This window comes from Pristiophorus japonicus, chromosome 7 (assembly GCF_044704955.1).
Source record: "Pristiophorus japonicus isolate sPriJap1 chromosome 7, sPriJap1.hap1, whole genome shotgun sequence".
Lineage (NCBI taxonomy): Eukaryota > Metazoa > Chordata > Chondrichthyes > Pristiophoridae > Pristiophorus > Pristiophorus japonicus.
Genome location: NC_091983.1, coordinates 167,449,309 through 167,471,004, shown reverse-complemented (window position 1 = coordinate 167,471,004; position 21,696 = coordinate 167,449,309). Strand labels below are relative to the sequence as shown.

The 21,696-nt window shown below is 42.4% G+C and overlaps 1 protein-coding gene across 2 annotated transcripts in view; it reads right to left on the bottom strand.

Annotated features, from left to right (window-relative positions):
• Window positions 1-3,738: 3,738 nt before the first annotated feature.
• The window catches only part of mdn1 (midasin AAA ATPase 1), a 215,109-nt gene continuing 197,151 nt past the window's right edge, over window positions 3,739-21,696 (bottom strand). The window contains exons 90-102 of one of the 2 annotated variants that reach the window (XM_070885519.1): window positions 20,073-20,225; window positions 16,847-16,948; window positions 15,052-15,253; window positions 14,747-14,920; window positions 13,130-13,290; window positions 12,696-12,785; window positions 11,245-11,360; window positions 10,180-10,354; window positions 8,307-8,380; window positions 6,464-6,578; window positions 5,861-5,924; window positions 4,773-4,915; window positions 3,739-4,343 (exon numbers count right to left, since the gene is read on the bottom strand). In XM_070885519.1, coding sequence (XP_070741620.1) covers window positions 4,158-4,343; window positions 4,773-4,915; window positions 5,861-5,924; window positions 6,464-6,578; window positions 8,307-8,380; window positions 10,180-10,354; window positions 11,245-11,360; window positions 12,696-12,785; window positions 13,130-13,290; window positions 14,747-14,920; window positions 15,052-15,253; window positions 16,847-16,948; window positions 20,073-20,225 — 1,755 coding nt within the window. In that variant the 3' untranslated portion in view covers window positions 3,739-4,157. Of the gene's footprint in view, window positions 4,344-4,772; window positions 4,916-5,860; window positions 5,925-6,463; window positions 6,579-8,306; window positions 8,381-10,179; window positions 10,355-11,244; window positions 11,361-12,418; window positions 12,497-12,695; window positions 12,786-13,129; window positions 13,291-14,746; window positions 14,921-15,051; window positions 15,254-16,846; window positions 16,949-20,072; window positions 20,226-21,696 lie in introns of those variants that run through there. The other variant, XM_070885520.1, reaches the window with a different exon arrangement.

Below are 21,696 nucleotides of genomic sequence, written 5' to 3'. Positions count from 1 at the left end.
ACTGGATTGCTCTTTGAAGGAGCCGGTGCAGACTCGGTGAGCCTAATGACCTCCTGTGCTGTATGCTCTGATTTATGAATTACCTGTACAGATTCCCAGCAGTTAGTAGCTTTGATCAGCCGCTTAATCTCTATTTGACTTCCCTTCACTCCGTCCATTTGCTGCTGAATTTTCTGCAAGTCCAATATTTGTTTCTGAGTGGCTTGTTTTGCCATGTCGATTATTTTATTGGCTTTTTTCTATCCCTCTTCGGTCATCTTTTTCACCTCGAGGAACTGCTCGGCTAAAGCTTTCTTCAAATGGAGGGCTTTCTTCTGCAAATTAGAATCGGAGCTCAGTAATGTGTCACATTCTGTCACCACCCAGTCACTGACATGTTACTAAAAGCAACTTTGGTTGGGGGAGGGAGGGTGGCTATGGTAATGTAGTGGTTATGTTACTGGACTAGCAGCATGGACAAGACCAAGGGAAGGTGCAGCATGGGCCAATAGCGAGGCTGTGAGGTCTTGAGGCTCAAATTGCGTACTATGAATTCCACGTAGAGAGAGGTCCTGAGGGAAGGAGGAAGGAAGGACAGTCGGAGTATGTTTGAGTTTGTGTGTATGTATTGCCACATGCACCGGAGCCGGGTCTCCAGTCGTCTTGCCACTGGACCAAGACCTTGCTCCATCAAGCCCGTGTGGTGGCTGGTGTGCAACGGCCACCCCACGTTAAAAGAATTCACGCATAAGCATCTTCCACCGTTTAAAATGAGTTCATCAGTCACCTGAGTACTCATTTTTAGTGTGGAAGCAAGTCATCCTCGAACCCGAGGGACTGCCTATGATGATGATGCATTCTATTTACGTTTGCAATTTGTCTCCTAAAACTTAATGGCAGCATTTTTTTTTTTTTTTGCAGTGTTCAGAGTCCTAGGATTACATAGGCTATACAACACCGAAACAGGCCATTCGGCCTCCTGTCTTTCCTCAACTATCAGCATAACCATCTATTCCCTTCTCTCTCATATGCTTATCTACAACAATGTGTATTTATATAGCATTTTTTTGGGAGCAGCGCCAGCCCTTATACATGGCTTTTTTCGATCTTACAAAGGCCTTTGAGACTGTCGACTGTGAGGGCTTATGGAGCGTCGTCCTCAGTTTTGGATGCCCCCAAAAGTTTGTCAACATCCTTCGTCTACTCCACGACGACATGCAGGCCGTGATCCTTACCAGCGGATCCGTTACAGACCCAATCCACGTCGGGACTGGGGTCAAACAAGGCTGCGTTATCGCTCCAACCCTCTTCTCAATCTTCCTCGCTGCCATGCTCCACCTCACAGTCAACAAGCTCCCCGCTGGAGTGGAACTAAACTACAGAACCAGTGGGAACCTGTTCAACCTATGCCACCTCCAGGTCAGGTCCAAGATCACCCCAACCTCTGTCGTTGAACTGCAGTAGGCGGACGATGCCTGCGTTTGCGCACATTCTGAGGCTGAACTCCAGGATATAGTCGATGTATTCACCGAGGCATATGAAAGCATGGGCCTTACGCTTAACAAAGGTCCTCCACCAGCCTGTCCTTGCCACATAGCGCTGCCCCGCAGTCATCAAGATTCACGGAACGGCCCTCGACAATGTGGACCACTTCCCATACCTCGGGAGCCTAGTCAACAAAGGCAGACATTGATGCGGAGATTCAACATCACCTCCAGTGTGCTAGTGCAGCCTTCGGCCGCCTGAGGAAAAGCTAACACCAAGCTCATGGTCTACAGGGCTGTAATAATACCCACTCTCCTGTATGGGTCAGAGGCATGGATGATGTACAGAAGACACATCAAGTCGCTGGAGATATATCACCAACGATATCTCCACAAGATCCTGTAAATCCCCTGGGAGGACAGATGCACCAACATCAGTATCCTCGGCCAACATCCCCAGCACTGAGGCACTAACCACACTCGATCAGCTTTGCTGGGCAGGCCACTTAGTTTGCATGCCAGACAAGAGACTCCCCAAGCAATTTCTCTCTGTGGAGCCCCTTCGTGGCAAACGAGCCAAAGGTGGGCAGCGGAAACGTTATAAGGACACCCTCAAAGCCTCCTGGTGAAGTGCGACATTGCCACTGACACCTGGGAGACTCTGGCCGAAGACCGCCCTAGGCGGAGAAAGTACATCCGGGAGGGCGTTGAGCTCCTCGAATCTCAACGCTGCGAGTGTGAAGAGGTCAGGCGCAGGCAGCGGAAGGAGCGTGTGGTAAATCAGTCCCACCCTCCCCTTCCCCCGACAAATATCTGTTCCACCTGTGTCTCTCGTATTGGTCTGTTCAGCCACCAAAGAACTCACTTTAGGAGTGAAAGCAAGTCTTCCTCGATTCCGAGGGACTGCCTATGATTATGATGATGATATAGCATCTTTAACACAGCAAGACATCCCATGGCGCTTCACAGGAATATTGAGAGATGAAAATTTGACACCGAGCCACATAATTAATAATTAGGGCAGGTTTGGTCAAAGAGGTAGGTTTTAAGGAGCATTGTGAAGGAGGTAGAGAGAAGGAAAGGTTTAGGCAGGGAGTTCCAGAGCTTGGGGCACATGTAACAGAAGGCACGGCCATCAATGGTTGAGTGATTATAATCAGGGTTGCTCAAGAGGGCAGAATTACAGGAGTGCAGACATCTCGGGAGGAGGGGGTTTGTGGGGCTGGAAGAGATTAGAGAGATAGGGAAGTGCTAAGCCATGGAGGGATTTGAAAATAAGGATGAGAATTTTGAAATCTTAAATTGCTTGACTGGAAGACAATGTAGCCAATGTCCTTCTGTGCTGTATGATTGCATGAAGATTTATATGAGCTTTGTACAGTGGTGTAACACTTTCATAGCCGTTAACATTTGCTGCATCGAGAATCTGGAGTTCCGGAATCCGTACCGTTCCGTAATCTGGACGATCCGTGGCGGGGCTGAATCCGGACCCCCACCAACCTCTCTTCCTCTTCCCCCGCCCCCCCCAACCTCTCTTCCTCCCCCCCCCCCCCCCTACCCAACCCACCCCCTCTCCCCTACCTACCTTGGCCCAGGCGTTTCCAGACTCTGGATGTTGGAAAGACCTTCCGAAATCTGGAAATACACGAACCTGGGCTCAGGTGTTTCGGATTCAGGATGTCATAAAGACGTTCCAAAGTCTGGAAATACACAGAATCCGGAGCGGCCTTGGTCCCAAGGCTTCCGGATTTTTGATGTTGTACCTGTACTGTTAATTTACCTTTAACTTGTAATTCGGTATATATGGTGTACAGCAGTCAGTTTCTTGGACTAAAGTCACAAAAATAAAATCCATAGGACTCCTGACCACAACTTTTTTCTGCAAGGCTGTTGCACAATGCAAGTGTATATGATTAGCTGTTTAAAAAGGAGAGTAAGCTCATTATCATTTTTCCCAGACAATGGCCAAAGCAACTAAGGCCCACTAGGAACTAGATCGAGACAGCCTATACTAGTTTTGTGCAAAGCCCTCTCGGGCTGCAGAGAAAGATGATTTCGCCGCACCACCCTGGTCTCCAGTGAAAGGATCGTGTGGCACCCAGTCCCCAATCACACCGATATTTTAAATAAAATGCAGGTGATAAATCTTCTGGAGGTGGCTATAAATATTTAAAGATTATTATTTAAAGGGTCTTGTCCCAACTTCACAACATTAAATGGATGATGTGTCATAAATAACCAACATCCCTTTAAAAAGCAATTGAAGGCAGCTTCCTTAGTAATATGATTTATTGACATACAAAAAGATTCAAAGAATACAATCTCAACATAGGAAGCTATTTCCAAATGACATGCTAAAGCTTATGTTTTTAAAGGTCACATTTGCAACAAGTAACCACACACTACAAAACAATATCTGACATTCAAACCTTGGACAGGTTTCTCCCATTCAGTACATTAAACTGTGCCTTTGGCACAAACACCACTATGAACACAGTGGTAGAATTCTCAATGTGAACAGAATATTTCACATTATAAGTTCAGTCTTGACATTATATTCTCAGTCACACGGTTTCTCTTCCCTGCTAATTTGCATTAACGGTACATTAAATTATTACAGTATACGCATCAGTAAATGATTTGAGATATCAATGGACAATAGCAACATGGGCCAACTCTCTGCATTCCATTAGTTTAATTATCCGCTGCCGTCACCAGTTCAAACCATTGTCTGAGAGCATCACTGAGTGTCTCTGGGAGGGCATTCACGTCTCGTAGAATTATATAGAATGGGAACGGGAATTCTTCCATATACGATTTAATCTCTGGCATTTCTCCTTGAGCCTTGAATATAGGGACTTTGATGTCCAGAATGGAATTCTGGAAGTACAAGCAAAAAACAGTTACAAAATTGCAGGTGGTGTGCAACCTTTAATCCTCCCCCAGTGTTTTAGATAATGTTATAAAATTAGCTGCATTATTGGCTAAGAGAATAGCATGGCATCAGAGAGGATAGGATTTATTATTTTAATGCACAAAACAAAGACCGTCTCATCAATAAGCAGCATTATACACCTAAGTAATAGTAGGCTAACTTTCTTCATTCATTCAAGCTCAATAACTTTGCAGGCTTTCAATCAAATGCAAGTTATATCTGTTTCCCCACCCCCACCTCATTTTGACAAAGTGGAGTAAAATGCTTTAACAGTATAGAATCGTAGAGATTACAACACGAGACCATTCAGCCCAATGCACCTCTTCAACTGGAGCCGTCTACTCTATTCCCATATTTGGATAGTTCCCTCTTACCTTAGAGTCAGGGTTGTCCAGTACCACAAAGATAACAAAGATATTGCTATGTCGAGCAGCCTCAACTGCTGCTGTAACTCGCTCTTTCCCCTCCAAGAACAGGCCTCGTCCATCAGACACTATCAACAGTAGCTGTGCCGTTTCTACAAAAAGAAAACCATTCCATTATTATGCTCTTTATTTCACTACAGTTTCACCAGTTTAGTTTATATATTAAAAACAAATCAATTTTCCCTTTAAAAGAAATTGTATCAGGTGAAAGAAAAACAAGTAAAACTGCATCTCAACATTTGTTTGTTTTCTGCCACAGCAGCCATCAAAGTAACAGGTAAAATACATCAGTTAATATAGAGCTGAATACACCTCTCAGTCCCTCACAAAACAACATTTTCCCTCATGTGCCAGTTGAACCATGCAGGATGCCTTCTGGAGTCTGTTGCTACGGCTTGTCTCAAACAAAGTTGCATGAGACTCGTTATTAGGAGATTCAACACTTCACTTTACTCTTACTCATTCAAGGATGAGCAAGGTCTCCATTCAATTTCAATTGAGGATCAAGATATTATCAATATTCGATTTGTTTCTCTTCTCCCACCCCCCTCTCAGGGCAGGTAGTTTAGTGTTCCTTAAAGTAAGGGGATCAGCAAATGATTGGGGGGGGGGGTAAAAGAGAATCAAACTGCAATCAAATCTTCACAGCAGAACTAACTTTTAGCTTTAACTGTGTTTGTGAATAATCTGTTCACAGTTGGAACGCCCATACAATTAATCTGAACCATAACACATTCCTGAGTACTGAACTTATATCTAATGATATCCCCAGTACAGGAGTGCCTACAAAATACTTCTGTATAACATCTCATCACAGCTTTCAGAAAGGTCATAAACCACTTTACAAGTGATACTAGGGATCTATTGTTGCATTTGCAAACTGTTAATCATCCCACTTGTTCAGCACCTTCAACAGTTAAACAACAAACTTGCATCTTGCACTTATCTAACAATAAAATAAAATATTACTGCAGCACAGAGGTTTAGAAGTTTGCTGAATGTGGACAACACACAATAAGCTGGTAGAAAGCTCTGACCTGGATTTCCCTGCTGGGAATGGTGCTGTGCTGCAACAAACATGCTGGCTGCAGATTCCAGAAACTGCAAAGATACACAGAAGTTGTAAATCTGAATTATTGCACCAGTTCATCCTTCACTAAATATGACATGGCAAAATGCACAAAGAAATGATCTGAATCTAATGAGATGAGATTTTATCTGCTTAGCAGCTTGGAGCTCAGTTCTTATACAATCCATGAATTTTCTTATTGAAGAAAATCACTTCTAACAAGTCTTATTAAAAAATAAACTGAAGGTGCTCATTTAAAATAGTTTCATTTGATTATAAAATGGAGCAGTCCAATTGAAAAGATAGTTTCATGATTTTACACCGGTATACTGGTCTAATATGCTGAAACTAATCAATTTGCAAGCAGCCCCCAAACTCTTCTAAAAGTGGTGACTCTAGCTGCAATAGGAGACAAACCTTTCTTGCCCCAGTGCTGAAGAGGTAAACCTTGGTGAAGTGATACATTGCTGCTCTGTAACACACACCAGACTATGCTACACCCTCTGCATAAAATTTATACACGCACATTTTGCATTTTCCTAACACAATCACTGCTAGTACGAGCACCAACCTGAGCTATCTTAGTTTTCTTCTGCTGGAATTGACAGCTTCTCAGTATTCTTGCTCCTGATTGATCACTGAACTGCTCATGGAATGGGTGCAGCAACTGGACATTCTCTCCAAAGCTGAAAATTGACATGATAACATGACTGGATGATAGGAATGTTAACAAGGCTTTTATGCATATGAGAGGAAATTAGATAGATATGAACACAGCTCTGGTGAAATGACTTGGTAACTAGTGCATGGTGCCAGAACTTGTCAAACAACAGCTATGCAGATGCCCAAGATATGGCAAGTGTGTTTAAGAACAGTGTTCCAGAGACGCAGACAAAATCACCAGTAGAACAGCCATGCTGAAAGTCACAAGACATCATGAGATGGGACAAGATTTTTATGGTGGAGAGTTAACAGCCATCTATAACTTTATAGGTGTACATGCAACCCCACGTCGAACGTTTGTAGAGTTTCCTGTAGGTTGTGCTGATAGTTTGCCCGTAATCGGCCAAACCAGCTCAAGAGATCGCGGAATTTCAAGTGCAAATCAAGTTTCCGCAATCTTTAGCGCTGGTTTAAAAAACATTGTGCTGGGAGTTGGCCCCGGCCATGACCCCAGATCAAATTAATCACCGTTTCCGCTAATTGTGCCTGTTTGTGGGCCTTTGAAGAGGCTCCAAAAATTAAGCTTTCTTTAGCGCAAGGGCACTAATAAGCATCTTTTGAAAGCTTATTAAAAAAGATTTAATTTTCCAAAAAATACACCAAGTGTACATCAATGAGTAAATGGTTCTGTATAGTTTAAAAAAAGTAATTTTCAGTTATTTAAAATTGGGTTACGTTCAGGCGGTGGACTAGATACTATTATTAAAAATGATTAATATTTGTGTTAAACCCATTTTCAGCTGTATCAAACTGCACAGAGTTAGGGAGTATTTTTTTACTGCATGATAAAAAAAGTTCTAAAAAGTTTCTGATTATGCAAATGAGAGAGAAAACTTGAACCATAAAATCAATTCAGAAAACTAGCACAATTAGCACCTGGATTGCCAATTGTGCCCAAAGCAGAAACAGTGTTTATGTCCCGATGCCAACTGCAAAGATAGGTTACAGGAATTTTGGTGCTAACATTACTGGACTAGTAATCCAGAGGCCTAGACTAATAATCCAAAGACAAGAGTTCCAATCCCATCATAGCAGCTGGGGAATTTAAATTCAGTTAAATAAATTTGGAATGAAAAGCTAGCATCATTAATGGTGACCATGTAACCACCAAATTGTTGGAAAGACCCATCTGGTTCACCAAGGTCCTTTAGGGAAGGAAATCTGCCATCCTTATCCTGGCTGGGCCTATATGCGACTCCAGACCTACAGCAATGTGGCTGATTCTTAACTGCCCTCTGAAATGGCCTAGCAAGCCACCCAAGGGCAATTAGGGATGGGCAATGAATGCTGGCCTTGTGAACAAATATAAATGTTTCAGTCTTCTAGACTTTATACAAAAATATTTCTCATTGTCCCCCCTCTAAAACACAGAAATTTAATGCAGAGCATCACTACTTCAGACAAAAGGAAATAATTTAACATTGTTTTTAACATTAGAATGCTGTGGCAAACAGTGCAGGCAGGGTTAGTAATCAACATTGTAGGCACTTCCCTAGCAATGTGGTATTAAACACATCCTTAGAGATTTAATCTCTATCTCCTTTCAATTCTGATGAAAGGTCATTGACCTGAAACATTAATTCTCCAGATGCGGCCTAAGCAGTATTTTGTGTTTTAATGTCCTTAATTAGACAGTTACAGGTACAACTGCCTGTTGGCATCTGCCAACTTGAGTTTTCATTTATACTCACCTACACACAGCCACCTGTCCAACCTCTAGAAGTGAGAGAGCATTTCCAATTACAGCCAACGATTCAAAGGCTAGCTGCAAAACAAACAAGCACAAAACATGGGCACGTTGGGGAGATTAATTTAACAGAGTTCACAATTGCAACACGTCAAAGAAAGGGAGCTATCCTACAAATACATTGCACCAATGATCTTTCTCGTCTCCTGAGCTATATTCCCTGGGTAAGAGACCATTGTGTGCACGCCTGCACAGTGAATGATGGCAGCATATAGAAGCATAGAAAATAGGTGCAGGAGCAGGCCATTCAGCCCTTCGAGCTTGCACCGCCATTCAATATGATCATGGCTGATCATGCAACTTCAGTAACCCACTCCCTCCTTCTCTCCATACCCCCTGATCCCCTTAGCCATAAGGGCCACATCTAACTCGCTCTTGAATATATCCAACGAACTGGACTCAACAACTTTCCGTGGTAGAAAATTCCACAGGTTCACCACTCTCTGGGTGAAAATGTTTCTCCTCATCTCGGTCCTATATGGCTTACCCCTTATCCTTAAGACTGTGATCCTTGATTCTGGACTTCCCCAACATCGGGAACATTCTTCCTGCATCTAACCTGTCCAGTCCCGTCAGAATTTTATATGTTTCTATGAGATCCCCTCTCATTCTTCTAAATTCCAGTGAGTATAAGCCTAGCCGATCCAGTCTTTCTTCATATGTCAGTTCTGCCACCCCGGGAATTAGTCTGGTGAACCTTCGCTGCACTCCCTCAATAGCAAGCATGTCCTTCCTCAGATTAGGAGACCAAAACTGCACACAATACTCAAGGTGTGGTCTCACCAAGGACCCTGTACAACTGCAGTAAGACCTCCCTGCTCCTATACTCAAATCCTCTCGCTATGAAGGCCAGCATGCCATTTGCTTTCTTTACTGCCTGCTGTATCTGCATGCCAACTTCAGTGACTGGTGATGTACCATGACACCCAGGTCTCGTTGCACCTCCCCTTTTACTATGTTGTAGTATATTAAATGAATGCAACACAATAGAAGGATTTGGGTGACATTATAAACTAAAAGCAAAGGTTGCATGGTTTATCTGAATTTCAAGACTACATTACATCTCACTACTTTATGTTTACATGTTGTGCGTATCAAATGTTTGATTTAGCCATGGGATTGAAATCACATGTGTTTAATTGATTTGCAAACTAAAAATCATTACTAAAAGACTTTAATTGAATATGTAATCATGGGGGAATTACAGTCGAACATTATCCTAATGTCCACACATTCACTTTCCAGTCAGTCACTGGATAGTCATCAGGAGTGGGAACCCTGGTTCATTTTTCACCTACCTAATCTTGAAGCCAACAGTACTACACTTACTGCAATCGCAGAGGAGATGAGCTAATTCAGCACAAACTAGAGATCAAATCTAAGATTTCCTGGCTGCTATGCCTCAATATCAGACTGGTCACTAACCCAGCCATCAGGAGCATCAGGACGCTAGTCTACCAACTGTAAATATTGTGTTACTTTCTTCCTTACATGGACCATCCATAGCAGCTGTTTTACCAGAGACGGGGAGGAATAATATTTAAATGTATGGAGGCAGTCACACTAACACCAAAAAGGCCAAGAGAAGTGTTTTAACTTAAAGATACAGGGCTAACTATGTCATAGTAGAATAGAATATGTAAATATCATCTGGTATATATTTACAGACTAGTGGTATGGATAGAGAACAGAGTGTATAGGTTTAAAACCATTTTTAAAACAGTCTGTACCACAATAGGTCATAGGCCACTTAAATTTTCCTCAACTCATAGATGTTTGCAATTACGTAACTTCAAATCCAACCATTAAAACCATACCTGTTTGGAATGGTTGTCAACCATACTAGAAGAATCATCAATAGCCAAACAAATCTGGTACTGCCGCTTGCTCGGTTTTGTCCTGCGAAGCCAGATTTTATCTTTACGGAACTGACTGGCTATATAGGGAATTACCTTGCGCATGTTTAAGCGCTTTCCAGTTCGATAATCACCTCTGTACACAAACACATGGAAGGAGGAAAGAGAAAATTTTTTACCACTCCACAAGTTCTTGCCAAGAAAATTTAAGGTATAAATTTGAAAACAATAACTATTTAAAATGCATACTGACAAGTTACACTGTTTCAGTTTCCTATTTCGTTCTAGAGTAAAGGAATTGTTTATATGGATACTCTTGTTTTACAAAAATGCCACATCCATATATCCATTATACCACATGACCATGACCATTAAGTCAATAGATCAGATGAAGTGCTTTCTGTAATTGGGCAGAGCACTCAGTGCCCACCTGCGGAAAATTGCATGGATTCGTACTGAGGGGTAGCAGCAGAATTAAGTCCTGGCCCAGAATACAGCAGGGAGAAAAGCAATAAAGATTAAAACTAGATAGAAGATTTTTAAAAATAATTTCTGATTATTAAATTGGTGAAAAGAACGAGTACTGAACATGGAACATTGTTTTTTTAAAATGAAGTGCTCTCTAGTAGCAGTGGTTCTGGATTTACCATAAACATACATTAATGGGGTGGTCTTTTTTTGAATTACCCAAATCATAATACAATATAACCATGAGAGAAATCGGGGATGAAAATTACTTAAAATACCAAACTGAAATTTTTGCTATTGAATAAAGTAAACTATCCAATAGTTGTCGGGGTTCATTCACTTGCTTTGTTGTTTTAAAAAAAAACATTCAAAATTGTGTGGTCCCTGAAAGACCAGAATTACAACTTTATAACAGAATGGATTCAAATTAGAGCATTTGTAATCTTAAACTGCTCATCATCTGTTTTATGTCAAACTCCGGAGGGATCATGGATTCCAAATAAACTGTCACAACTTACAACCATCCATAATAGAAAACATAGCGACAGGAACACTGACCTGAGTTTAGCTGCCTGAGTGGGTTCAAGTATAAGACGAAGCTGTTCACACAGCTGCTGTGATAGGGGAGCTGTCAATGCCTGATACCGCTGCCACATCTCAGCTGCAGCTTTCTCCTGGTAAGAGCAGAATAAAAAAAACTATTGAAAAAGTCAGAAGATAGTTAAAAAAAAATTTGAGCAATTGCATTTCCAACATTGGCAGGTGAATGCTGATTCATTCTATAGAACTGTGGCTCTCGTGTGATTGCAGACACACAAGTACACCAAGGAGTGGGAACTTGGGGCTCTCCTCCACGATCCCACCCACTGAAAGTTCCTCATTTCAGCCATACAAGCCACCGCACCGCACCAAAATGGGAAATTAAGTATTAGAATTTGAAGATGGAAAATGTGGAAGAAAACTTTGGTTGTGTGAACACTTTACTGTGCTACTGGAGTCCACGAATGATGATTAAATGAAAACTGTACGCTAAATAATTCTAACAGCTCAACAAACATTTTAACGTGAATTTATATCTCTTTAATTCCTCTGAAATCCTCCAACCAAACCGTTTAGATTATAGAAGAAATCAGTTTATTAAAAAATAAAAACACAATGATAGTGATTTCAAAAACTTTTTACAAGCAGCCTCTATCTAAATTACAATCTCCATTGAATTAACTTACTTTGAGCATTACTGTCAACTTTTCTCCCCTTACCCCTCCTGATTTTGGAAACAGACCCATGGGCACCAGCAGCCTCCCAGCATTTCATCCAATTGGCCATCAACAGGTGTATCAGACAGGTTCAGGTGTGCTATTTGAGCATGGGGATTATGACTGGGCCCAATGCTGTTTACATGTACAGCCCCAGCAAGGATCACAAGAAAACAATAAGGTGAGATCCTGGCAATTCTTCCTCTCCTGGGCCAGAGACAGGCTAGTTTTAGCACTCTTTCTACAACACTTTGGCTGGGATCAGCTCACTTGGCAGAAAGGAGTTCAAATCTCAGACCCACTTACCCATCAATTACATTGCCATGTAGCTTTTACCAATGTAGGAGTTTCAGCACTATTAATTCCTCAGTGTGCTTACTTTCTTCAACCTTTTCTTGGATGAATTGAGTTTTCAGACAATTGTGTTATTAACGTTTGAATGCAGCATAGTACAAAGGAACTTCAGCCACCAGTTTACTAAAATAACGATTACACGACATGAAACTGCAGATGTCCAAGAGCAGGGATTAGATTTTACTTCCCATCAGTCCTGACTTGTTCAAAAAAAAAGAAAAAAAATTTGGGGTACAAGTGCACAAAAACCTTTCCAAAATTTGCAATTTCACTGACCTGGAATTAAAAACTTAAAAAGCTCTTCACTCAGATTGGTTTACACTGTCCTCTGTCTTTTAAATAAAAGACTCCTTCTTCCTTTACCAGTCCATACATCAATTCAGATAGTCTTTCGCTTACCTGTTCTGGATTTCCAGCCTCCTCATTTCGCCAAGCATCCAGCTGCTCTTCCAGTTGTTTACGCAGCTCTTCTGGGTCATGAACAACTCTCTGGAAAACAAACACCCATCACTAAACTTGCATGGAATAAAAACAACACAGGCTCACCTACACAGCCAAATATACTGGCAGTAATTAATGCACCACTCCTGCTGGATTACAATCCAGAATTCCCTTTATCAGAACAGCATCAAGGTTAAAATCTCATTTCGAGAATAAAAAACATTGGTAAGGAAGGGGCATTGGGGGGGATCTTTTTCACTTTGAAAAAGAGTTCTTTAGCCAGTTTGCAGCACCCATTGCTGCAGTTTTACAAAACATGAACATATTTAAATCAGTGACAAACATTAATGCGCATCATTTTTACTGAATGGTAATGCTCTAATGTTTCATACTTGTTCACTGTTCTCTGTTAGCAGTTCATGCACAGTGTGGATGGTAGACTCTCTGCTTCTTTCAGCTGTCTCTTCATTTGCTGCTTCTGACCAGTCATCTTTTGCAACATCCATCTCTTCCGGTTTGGGAAGCTGAAACTCTCCTTCAAGATTGTCAGGTCCTACAACACATCAGATATGGTTCAATTGAAGATTTTTATATTAATCTTAGAAAAGAGACTTGGATTTGTATCGTGCTTTTTATGACCTCAGGATGCCCCAAAGTGCTTTACAGCCAAATTAAGTACTTTTGCTGCAATGTAGGAAATGCGGCAGCCAATTTGCGCACAGCAAGGTCTCACCAACAGCAATGAGATAATGACTAGATAACCAGTTTAGTTATTAGGACTCTGCAAACATTGAGTATTGTACTTGCATTAAAAAAAATCATTGACGGAATTGATTGAAGGGTCAAAGCCCATATTGCAAGACATTAGAGTTGGAAAAAAACGAGAGAGGTGACTAGATAACACCAAACTTGGGACAGCCAAGTTAGCAATTAATTACAACTGCACCAAATCCCCAGTTGTCACAATCAGCTGGTTATAGTAAAAACTAACTGATCAGCGATTTCAGCACAGCAATCTCAAAGGGTTAAAGATGCTCATGGTTTATAACATGACCTGATTAATGTCGCAGACTTTCGGCATACCAGATCATTATTTTGAACATTAGATAGTTGACCAGTTATTTTGCATTAAAGTAATATAACAATGTTGAGATTGGTGGTATACAGTAGGTATAGAATGGAATTGTAGAATAGTACAACACAAGAGGCCATTCGGCCCATCGGGTCTGTGCCGGCTCTTTCAAAAGAGAAATCTGTTAGTCCCACTCCCCCGCTCTTTCCCCATATCCCTGCATACTTTGAATCTGTATCGACTACCCTATTAGGCAGTGCATTCCAAATCTAACCACTCATTGCATAAATAAGCTTTTCCTCTTGTCGCCATTGGTTCTTTTGTCAGTCACCTAATGGGCCGGATTTTCGGCTTTCTTCGGCGAAAACGGCAGTGATAAGTGAAACTTACCGTTTTCAGGCCGAACTTTCAGGTTTTACCGGTAAGGGGGGGGTGTTGCATGAGGATTTGCGACGCAAAAACAAAAGTTTTGCCAAATTTAGTCCGGGGCTGGGAGCACTGCGATAGGTGCGTTGGGGGGGGGGGGGGGATTGCAAAAAACATTCACAAACCCGTGAAGCTAGAAAATCACTGAAAAAGAATTTAAAAAATTAAAACTTTAACTTACCTTTTTTTGCAGGTTTTCATACTTACCGCTGCTGACAGGGCTGTACAGACAGGTTTGATCTGTCGCTATTCTGGATGCGGTGCACGAGTCGGGAGAGAGCCGAAAGTCCGATGGTAACGCAATCCGCGTCGTTACACGTTGGCGCACCTCGCCCCCAGCGGTACTTAAAAGCACCACAGCAAACAGGTACCCGAGGATCCCACTCAGGCTTTGTGACCGGGTTTTTGCCGCAGAGGGTTAAATCGCGTCGAAAACCCGGTCGGAAACCTGCCGAAAATCCAGACCTAAACCTGTGTCCTCTGGTTATTGGCCCTTCTTGCACCCAATTACCTGGTGCTGTTGTTGATGAGGACTTTTCTTTCTCTGGCTTCAGTTCCTGTACATCCACACTCTCCAACTCCTCTTCCTGATCAGTTTCCATTGAAATAGATTCAAACTCCTCATCATCCTCCTCCTCTTCCTGGCCCGGCCCACTTGGTTTTTGTTGCTCTGCTGTGGCTACATCTAGAATAAACAATTCAAAAGATCAGGGAAGAGTTGTACATTGTTTCAAAGCACAAAATTTAATCAGCAGAAAGCAAACTTGACTTTTGCACATGGCATCTTGAGATTCTCTCTCTAAATTTTGATCTCACCATAGGTTTGAGCATTGTAGGAATCACTTTCTTCTTTGATATGTTCATAAACATCAGCTTCCTTCACTTGTTGTTCTGACTGAGACATGTCCTGCTGTGCTGTGCTGTTGGCTTCCATCATCTTCAGCCGCTTGTTCACACATTCATTGCGATCGCCAGTCGTTCTCTCGTTATCTGCACGACCGGGCTTTCTCTTGTAACTCTTGGGAAAGAACATCAGTTTTTTTTTTAAAAAGATCTGTGAAACCTAAGTTGCCTTTTTTATAGACATATTGTGCAATAAAATTTATCCTGGATACGAGTTAATATAATGGACATGGGGACTTATGGAGGAGGGGGTTAGTTTAAGTCGAGTGATGTATCAAAATCTCATGGAGCTCGATTGCCGTACAAAGTCAGGAATAAACCTCCTAGAGTTTGAGATAGGTTTGTTACCTTCCCCAGAAATTAGCATTACTAGCTATTGAGAAGAGTAGTACACGAGTTTGCATGGACTTGTTGGCCTTTATTATATATACACAATGCCATTTTTTTAAGACTCAATCTGTGTGAAATTACAAATAAGAGCGATGGATTGAAGTGGCTTAATAGAGACTCCTTTCAGACCTCACTGGAAACGTAAAATATTATTTTGGATCTCAGGGCAACTGATCAGTGTGGTTCCAGAATCATATACTGTATGTGAAAAATTTAACAGATTTGACAGGCCGGAATTTGCTGGAGCAGGACATCTTGTGGCATGCCCATTTGGACCTTTTCCTGCACCTTTTAGCTCAAAAACTTTTTGCCCACAAAGTTGCTGGAAGTGCAAACTGATAACAGCGCAGTGAGGGAAACGGGGCAGCTGGGACCTTGGTGAACGACAGTGCACGTGTCGTTCTGGGCCAACAGTGTATCTCCTTAACCAATGAGATTCAAGAATTGAGAAATAAACAGAGGAAGGACGAGAAGGAGGGTGAATTAGTGGGTGAATTAAATGTCAAATCAGGTACAGAAATTTTTTTTAAAAAAGAGGGGAAGATAGTTTGAATTGAGAGGGAAAAAAACATTTAATATTTGATATTTTTAAAAATCTCCCAACGATTCACTACCTGAAGGAACGAGACTCCACACTTTTAATTGTTCACTTTTGGACCAGAGAGGTTGATTGGCAATTATTAACAATTATCAAATTGTTACAAGGGTATTGCGATATTAATTACCAGACTTTCTTTGTGGCGAGTTTAATGGGCAATTAATGTGCAAATACAGCAATTTCATGAAACTCACGGGGCGGTTAAGGGCGAGATGTCGTTTTTGTGAAGCTAATGGTGGAGTGGTGCAAATCGTCCAGCAACATGTGACAATTTGAAATTCATGAGATACTTCTTCCTCGCCAAAAGTTGCTGGCCGATTGGTTCTTTAATAACGCCATGCGTCATTCAGATGCCGTTATTTTTTCAGCAAATTTCCAGTTTCTGTTTCAGTTAACCAAAATGATCCATTATACTTTACTAAAAAATAAAGTACAGCAATGGAAAATTATTACTTTCATTTTATAGCACTGTTGAAGTGAAATATTTGCTTTGCACAAACCTAATTGACAGTTAACTTTGCAAAATTCACAGCTAATCAGTGAGTTCTAATCGGCAGATAAAGTTGCTGGCCTAGAGATCATTTTCAAGGTATCAAAACTGAGAATCATTTAGAAGTCTTGCAGACCATGTATAATTGAAAATGTGTTTTTTTTTTAAACAAATGAAGTTTAACTGCAGTACGTCGTCAAAAGAAACACCCGAGTGGAATGCGGTTTTACCTGCGTTTTGTCCCGAGATTGTCTTTGAGATGCGGCCCTTGCCATCAGGTTGGACTCATGACCCTCGGACTGGTTAGCATCTGCTGCCCCACTTCCTTGTTCCTGCAAGATTAAACATAAAATAAAGTGTGCTAGGTATCAGTGACAGCAAATGCAGTATGGGATGGAGGTTGGTTTGATTTTTTGCCAATGACTATTTCACGGTTTTAAATCAGGTTCTGTTGATTACCTTTTTATTACTAGCATTCAGAAACTGTCCTGATTTTTTGTGTGTAGCATTTCAACTTCTTGTTGATGGGAATGTTTTTGGGTACTGAATGATTTTTTCACAATGACTGCAACTCAGAAGTAGAAGCATTAGAACCAGACACGGTTACAATTAAGCAAAGCCCAGGTTGGAGGAGTCGTCTGGCTTCGATCTTCCAAATTGAACATATGGATAACACTATTCCCCTGAAGTTCAATACCTCCACCGATTGAGTCATTACACATCAGAATCTGTATTGCATTGTTCAGTTAAGTGGCTTTAGATTGGTATTTTAAGAGCATAATACACATTTATAGGCATCACTTCTTGTACATCATTCGATTCTCAACCAGCATGTTACAGGTTTGAATCATAGAAAATTATGACATGGAAACAGGCCATTTGGCCCATGTCTGTGCCGGTCGAAAAAAAGCTGTCCAGCCTAATCCCACCTTCCAGCACTAGGTCCGTAGCCTATAGGTTACGGCTGTTTAAGTGCACATCCAAGTACCTTTTAAATATGAGGAGGGTTTCTGCCTCGACCACCCTTCCAGACTCCCACCACCCTCTGGGTAAAGAAATGTTTCCTAGTCTCCCCTCTAATCCTTCCACCAACAACTTTAAATCTATGCCCCCTGGTTACTGATCCCTCTGCCAAGAGAAATAGGTCCTTTCTATCCACTCTATCTAGGCCCCTCATAATTTTATCATAGGCAGTCCCTCAAAATCGAGGAAGACTTGCTTCCACTCTAAAAGTAAGTTCTCAGGAGGCGGTACAATCCAATGCGGGAATTACAGTCTCTAACAGGTGGGGCAGACAGTGGTTGAAGGAAAGGGTGGGTAAGGTGCCTGGTTTGCCACATGCTCCTTCCGCTGTCTGCGCTTGGTTTCTGCATGCTCTCGGTGCTCAGCGCCCTCCTGGATGCTCTTCCTCCACTTTGGGCAGTCTTGGGCTAGGGTCTCCCAGGTGCCAGTGGGGATGTTACACTTTATCAAGGAGGCTTTGAAGGTGTCCTTGAAACGTTTCCTCTGCCCACCTGGGGCCTCGCTTGCCGTGTAGGAGTTCAGAGTAGAGCGCTTGCTTAAGGAGTCTCGTGTCAGGCATGCGGACGATGTGGCCTGCCCAACGGAGCTGGTCGAGTGTGGTCAGTGCTTCGATGCTGGGGATGTTGGCCTGAGTGAGAACACTAACGTTGATGTGTCTATCCTCCCAGTGGATTTGCAGGATCTTATGGAAGCAGCGCTGGTGGTACTTCTGAAGCGCTTTGAGATGTCTGCTGTATATAGTCCACGTCTGAGCCATATAGGAGGGAGGGTCACGACTGCCCTGTAGACCATAAGCTTGGTGCCAGATTCGAGGTCCTGGTCTTCAAACAGTCTCTTCCTCAGGCGACCGAAGGCTGCGCTGGCACACTGGAGGCGGTGTTGGACCTAGTCATCGATGTCTGCCCTTGCTGATAGTAGGCTCCCGAGGTATAATTTTATACACCTTAATTAAATCTCCCCTCAGCCTCCTCCATTCCAGGGAAAACAACCCCAGCCTATCCAATCTTTCCTCATAGCTAAAGTTTTCCAGTCCTGGCAACATCCACGTAAATCTTCTCTGCACCCTTTCTAGTGCAATCACATCCTTCCTGTAATGTGGTGACCAGAACTGCACGCAGTACTCAAGCTGTGGCCGAACTAGTGTTTTATACAGTTCTAGCATAACCTCCCTGTTCTTGTATTCTGTGTCTCGGCTAATAAAGGAAAGCATTCCGTATGCCTTTTTAACTACATTATCTACCTGTCCTGCTACCTTTAAGGATCTGTGGACATGTACGCCAAGGTCCCGCTGTTCCTCCACACCTTTCAGTATTCTCCCATTTATTGTGTATTCCCTTGCCTTGTTGCCCCTCCCCAAATGCATTACCTCACACTTTTCTGGATTGAATTCCATTTGCCACTTTTTTGCAGTCTAGAGCTTTCCTCCTCACTGTCAACCACACGTCTAATTTTTGTATCATCTGCAAATTTCGTTATCATGCCCCCGACATTGAGTCCCAGTCTAAACTGACCTGTCTACACCAGGCAGCTTTCACCAGATTGATGCTGGGCACTCTTGTAATGCATCATCACAGCAGAGGAAAGCCTATGGCACAGGATCTATCCTGCAAAACTACAGCTCCAATCAGCTATCAGTGGGGTGGCATTCAATGTGGCAGCACAGATATCTCCATCTGCCTATCCATCCCTTATTGGCTGGAGGAGACAGCAGTATGGGGACCTAAAGGATCAGAAACAATTACTATTCACCCAGCTTGATAAAATGCTGGTCATTTACTGCTGTACTCAATAGATATAGTGCTCTCCAAGTACTGGGCAAGATAGCTCCACAAAGCACAATGGCAAAAAGTTTACACTACAACTTCTTAGTTTGGTTTCACCGTGACTCAAGCTGCTTTCCTCTACAGCCCTGCTCCTCCAGGAGACATTGCTAGCCACCAGAATGTGCACAAGTATGAGCCAGATTGACTGCATTTCCAGCATTCCTCCTCTCGCTGTGCGGAAGGACATGACCTTCACTGCCTCTCCATGAAAACATGCCTCAGACTGGAAGCTCGTTACTAGAGGGAATCCCTGGAGCAAAACTGCATCCGATCTCTTTAATCCTTTGTGCCATTGCACCAACCAGACTGCTTTCTCGCAAGCTAGACCACAGCCCAACATGTGACCCTCTGCAAGGATTAACCTCCTTCAGGCACAGCCTGTTCCACCAAAACAGAGAATGAAGTTTGATAACAAAGTGAAGTTAGCTTCTCATTTATGGGGTCCGGCTGAAATGCCCTCATCCTAAATAGACGAGAGAAGGTTCCATTTTTTTTTATAAACTGAAAGGACATGAAGACAGTTAAAAGTTGAAGGTAGTGCACAATATGCACTGCCACACAAGTGTATGAATGAGTTTTCTCACTCCTTGCACTGAATGATCGATTGTACCTCTTTAGCCTGGTCTTTCTCCGATGCAGATCCAGCCAGTTCCACAGCAGTATCGGTCTGAAGGTTCTTCTCTCCTGTCTTCCCTTCAGCTTCATGCTCCATTCGTTGTTCAGACTGAGGGACATCCTGGTCATCCTCGGTGTTCTCATCTGCCTGAAAAGGAAAAGTTGCAGATAAGTTGCAGCTTCTCGCTCATGAAAAAAACTGAATGATTAAAATATATATCTTTTTTTTTTAAAACTTAAATTTCCATTGATTTCAATGTGATGAAAACTACAGCTAATTTTACAAAATTGAGAAGTCAGGAACAAAACACAAGAAGAACCTTAATTACCAGAGGCCTGAGAATTAATTACAAATATATTTGAAACCTGCCAAATGTGAAGTTGCGCTGTGACAGACCAAGAAAAGATCGCCACCACCACAATCAGGTGAATTTATAATGGGGAACAAAGAAATGGCAGACCAATTGAACAAATACTTTGGTTCTGTCTTCACGAAGGAAGACACAAATAACCTTCCGGAAATACTAGGGGACAGAGTGTCTAGGGAGAAGGAGGAACGGAAGGAAATCCTTATTAGTCAGGAAATTGTGTTGGGGAAATTGATGGGATTGAAGGCCGATAAATCCCCAGGGCCTGATAGTCTGCATCCCAGAGTACTTAAGGAAGTGGCCCTAGAAATAGGGGATGCATTGGTGATCATTTTCCAGCAATCTATCGACTCTGGATCAGTTCCTATGGACTGGAGGGTAGCTAATGTAACACCACTTTTTAAGAAAGGAGGGAGAGGGGAAACGGGGAATTATAGACCGGTTAGCCTGACATCAGTGGTGGGGAAAATGTTGGAATCAATTATTAAAGATGAAACAACAGCACATTTGGAAAGCAGTGACAGGATCGGTCCAAGTCAGCATGGATTTATGAAAGGGAAATCATGCTTGACAAATCTTCAAGAATTTTTTGAGGATGTAACTAGTAGAGTGGACAGGGGAGAACCAGTGGATGTGGTGTATTTGGACTTTCAAAAGGCTTTTGACAAGGTCCCACACAAAAGATTGGTATGCAAAATCAAAGCGCATGGTATTGGTGGCAACGTATTGACGTCGATAGAGAATTGGTTGGCAGACAAGAAGCAGAGAGTCGGGATAAACAGGTCCTTTTCAAAATGGCAGGCAGTGACTAGTGGGGTGCCGCAGGGCTCAGTGCTGGGACCCCAGCTATTTACAATATATATCAATGATTTAGATGAAGGAATTGAGTGTAATATCTCCAAGTTTGCAGATGACACTAAGCTGGGTGGCAGTGTGAACTGCGAGGAGGATGCTAAGAGGCTGCAGGGTGACGTGGACAGGTTGGGTGAGTGGGCAAATGCATGGCAGACGCAGTATAATGTGGATAAATGTGAGGTTATTCAGAAGGCAGATTATCGTCTGAATGGCGACAGATTAAGAAAAGGGGAGGTGCAACGAGACCGGGATGTCATGGTACATCAGTCATTGAAAGTGGGCATGCAGGTACAGCAGGCGGTGAAGGCGGCAAATGGCATGTTGGCCTTCATAGCTAGGGGATTTGAGTATAGGAGCAGGGAGGTCTTACTGCAGTTGTACAGGGCCTTGGTGAGG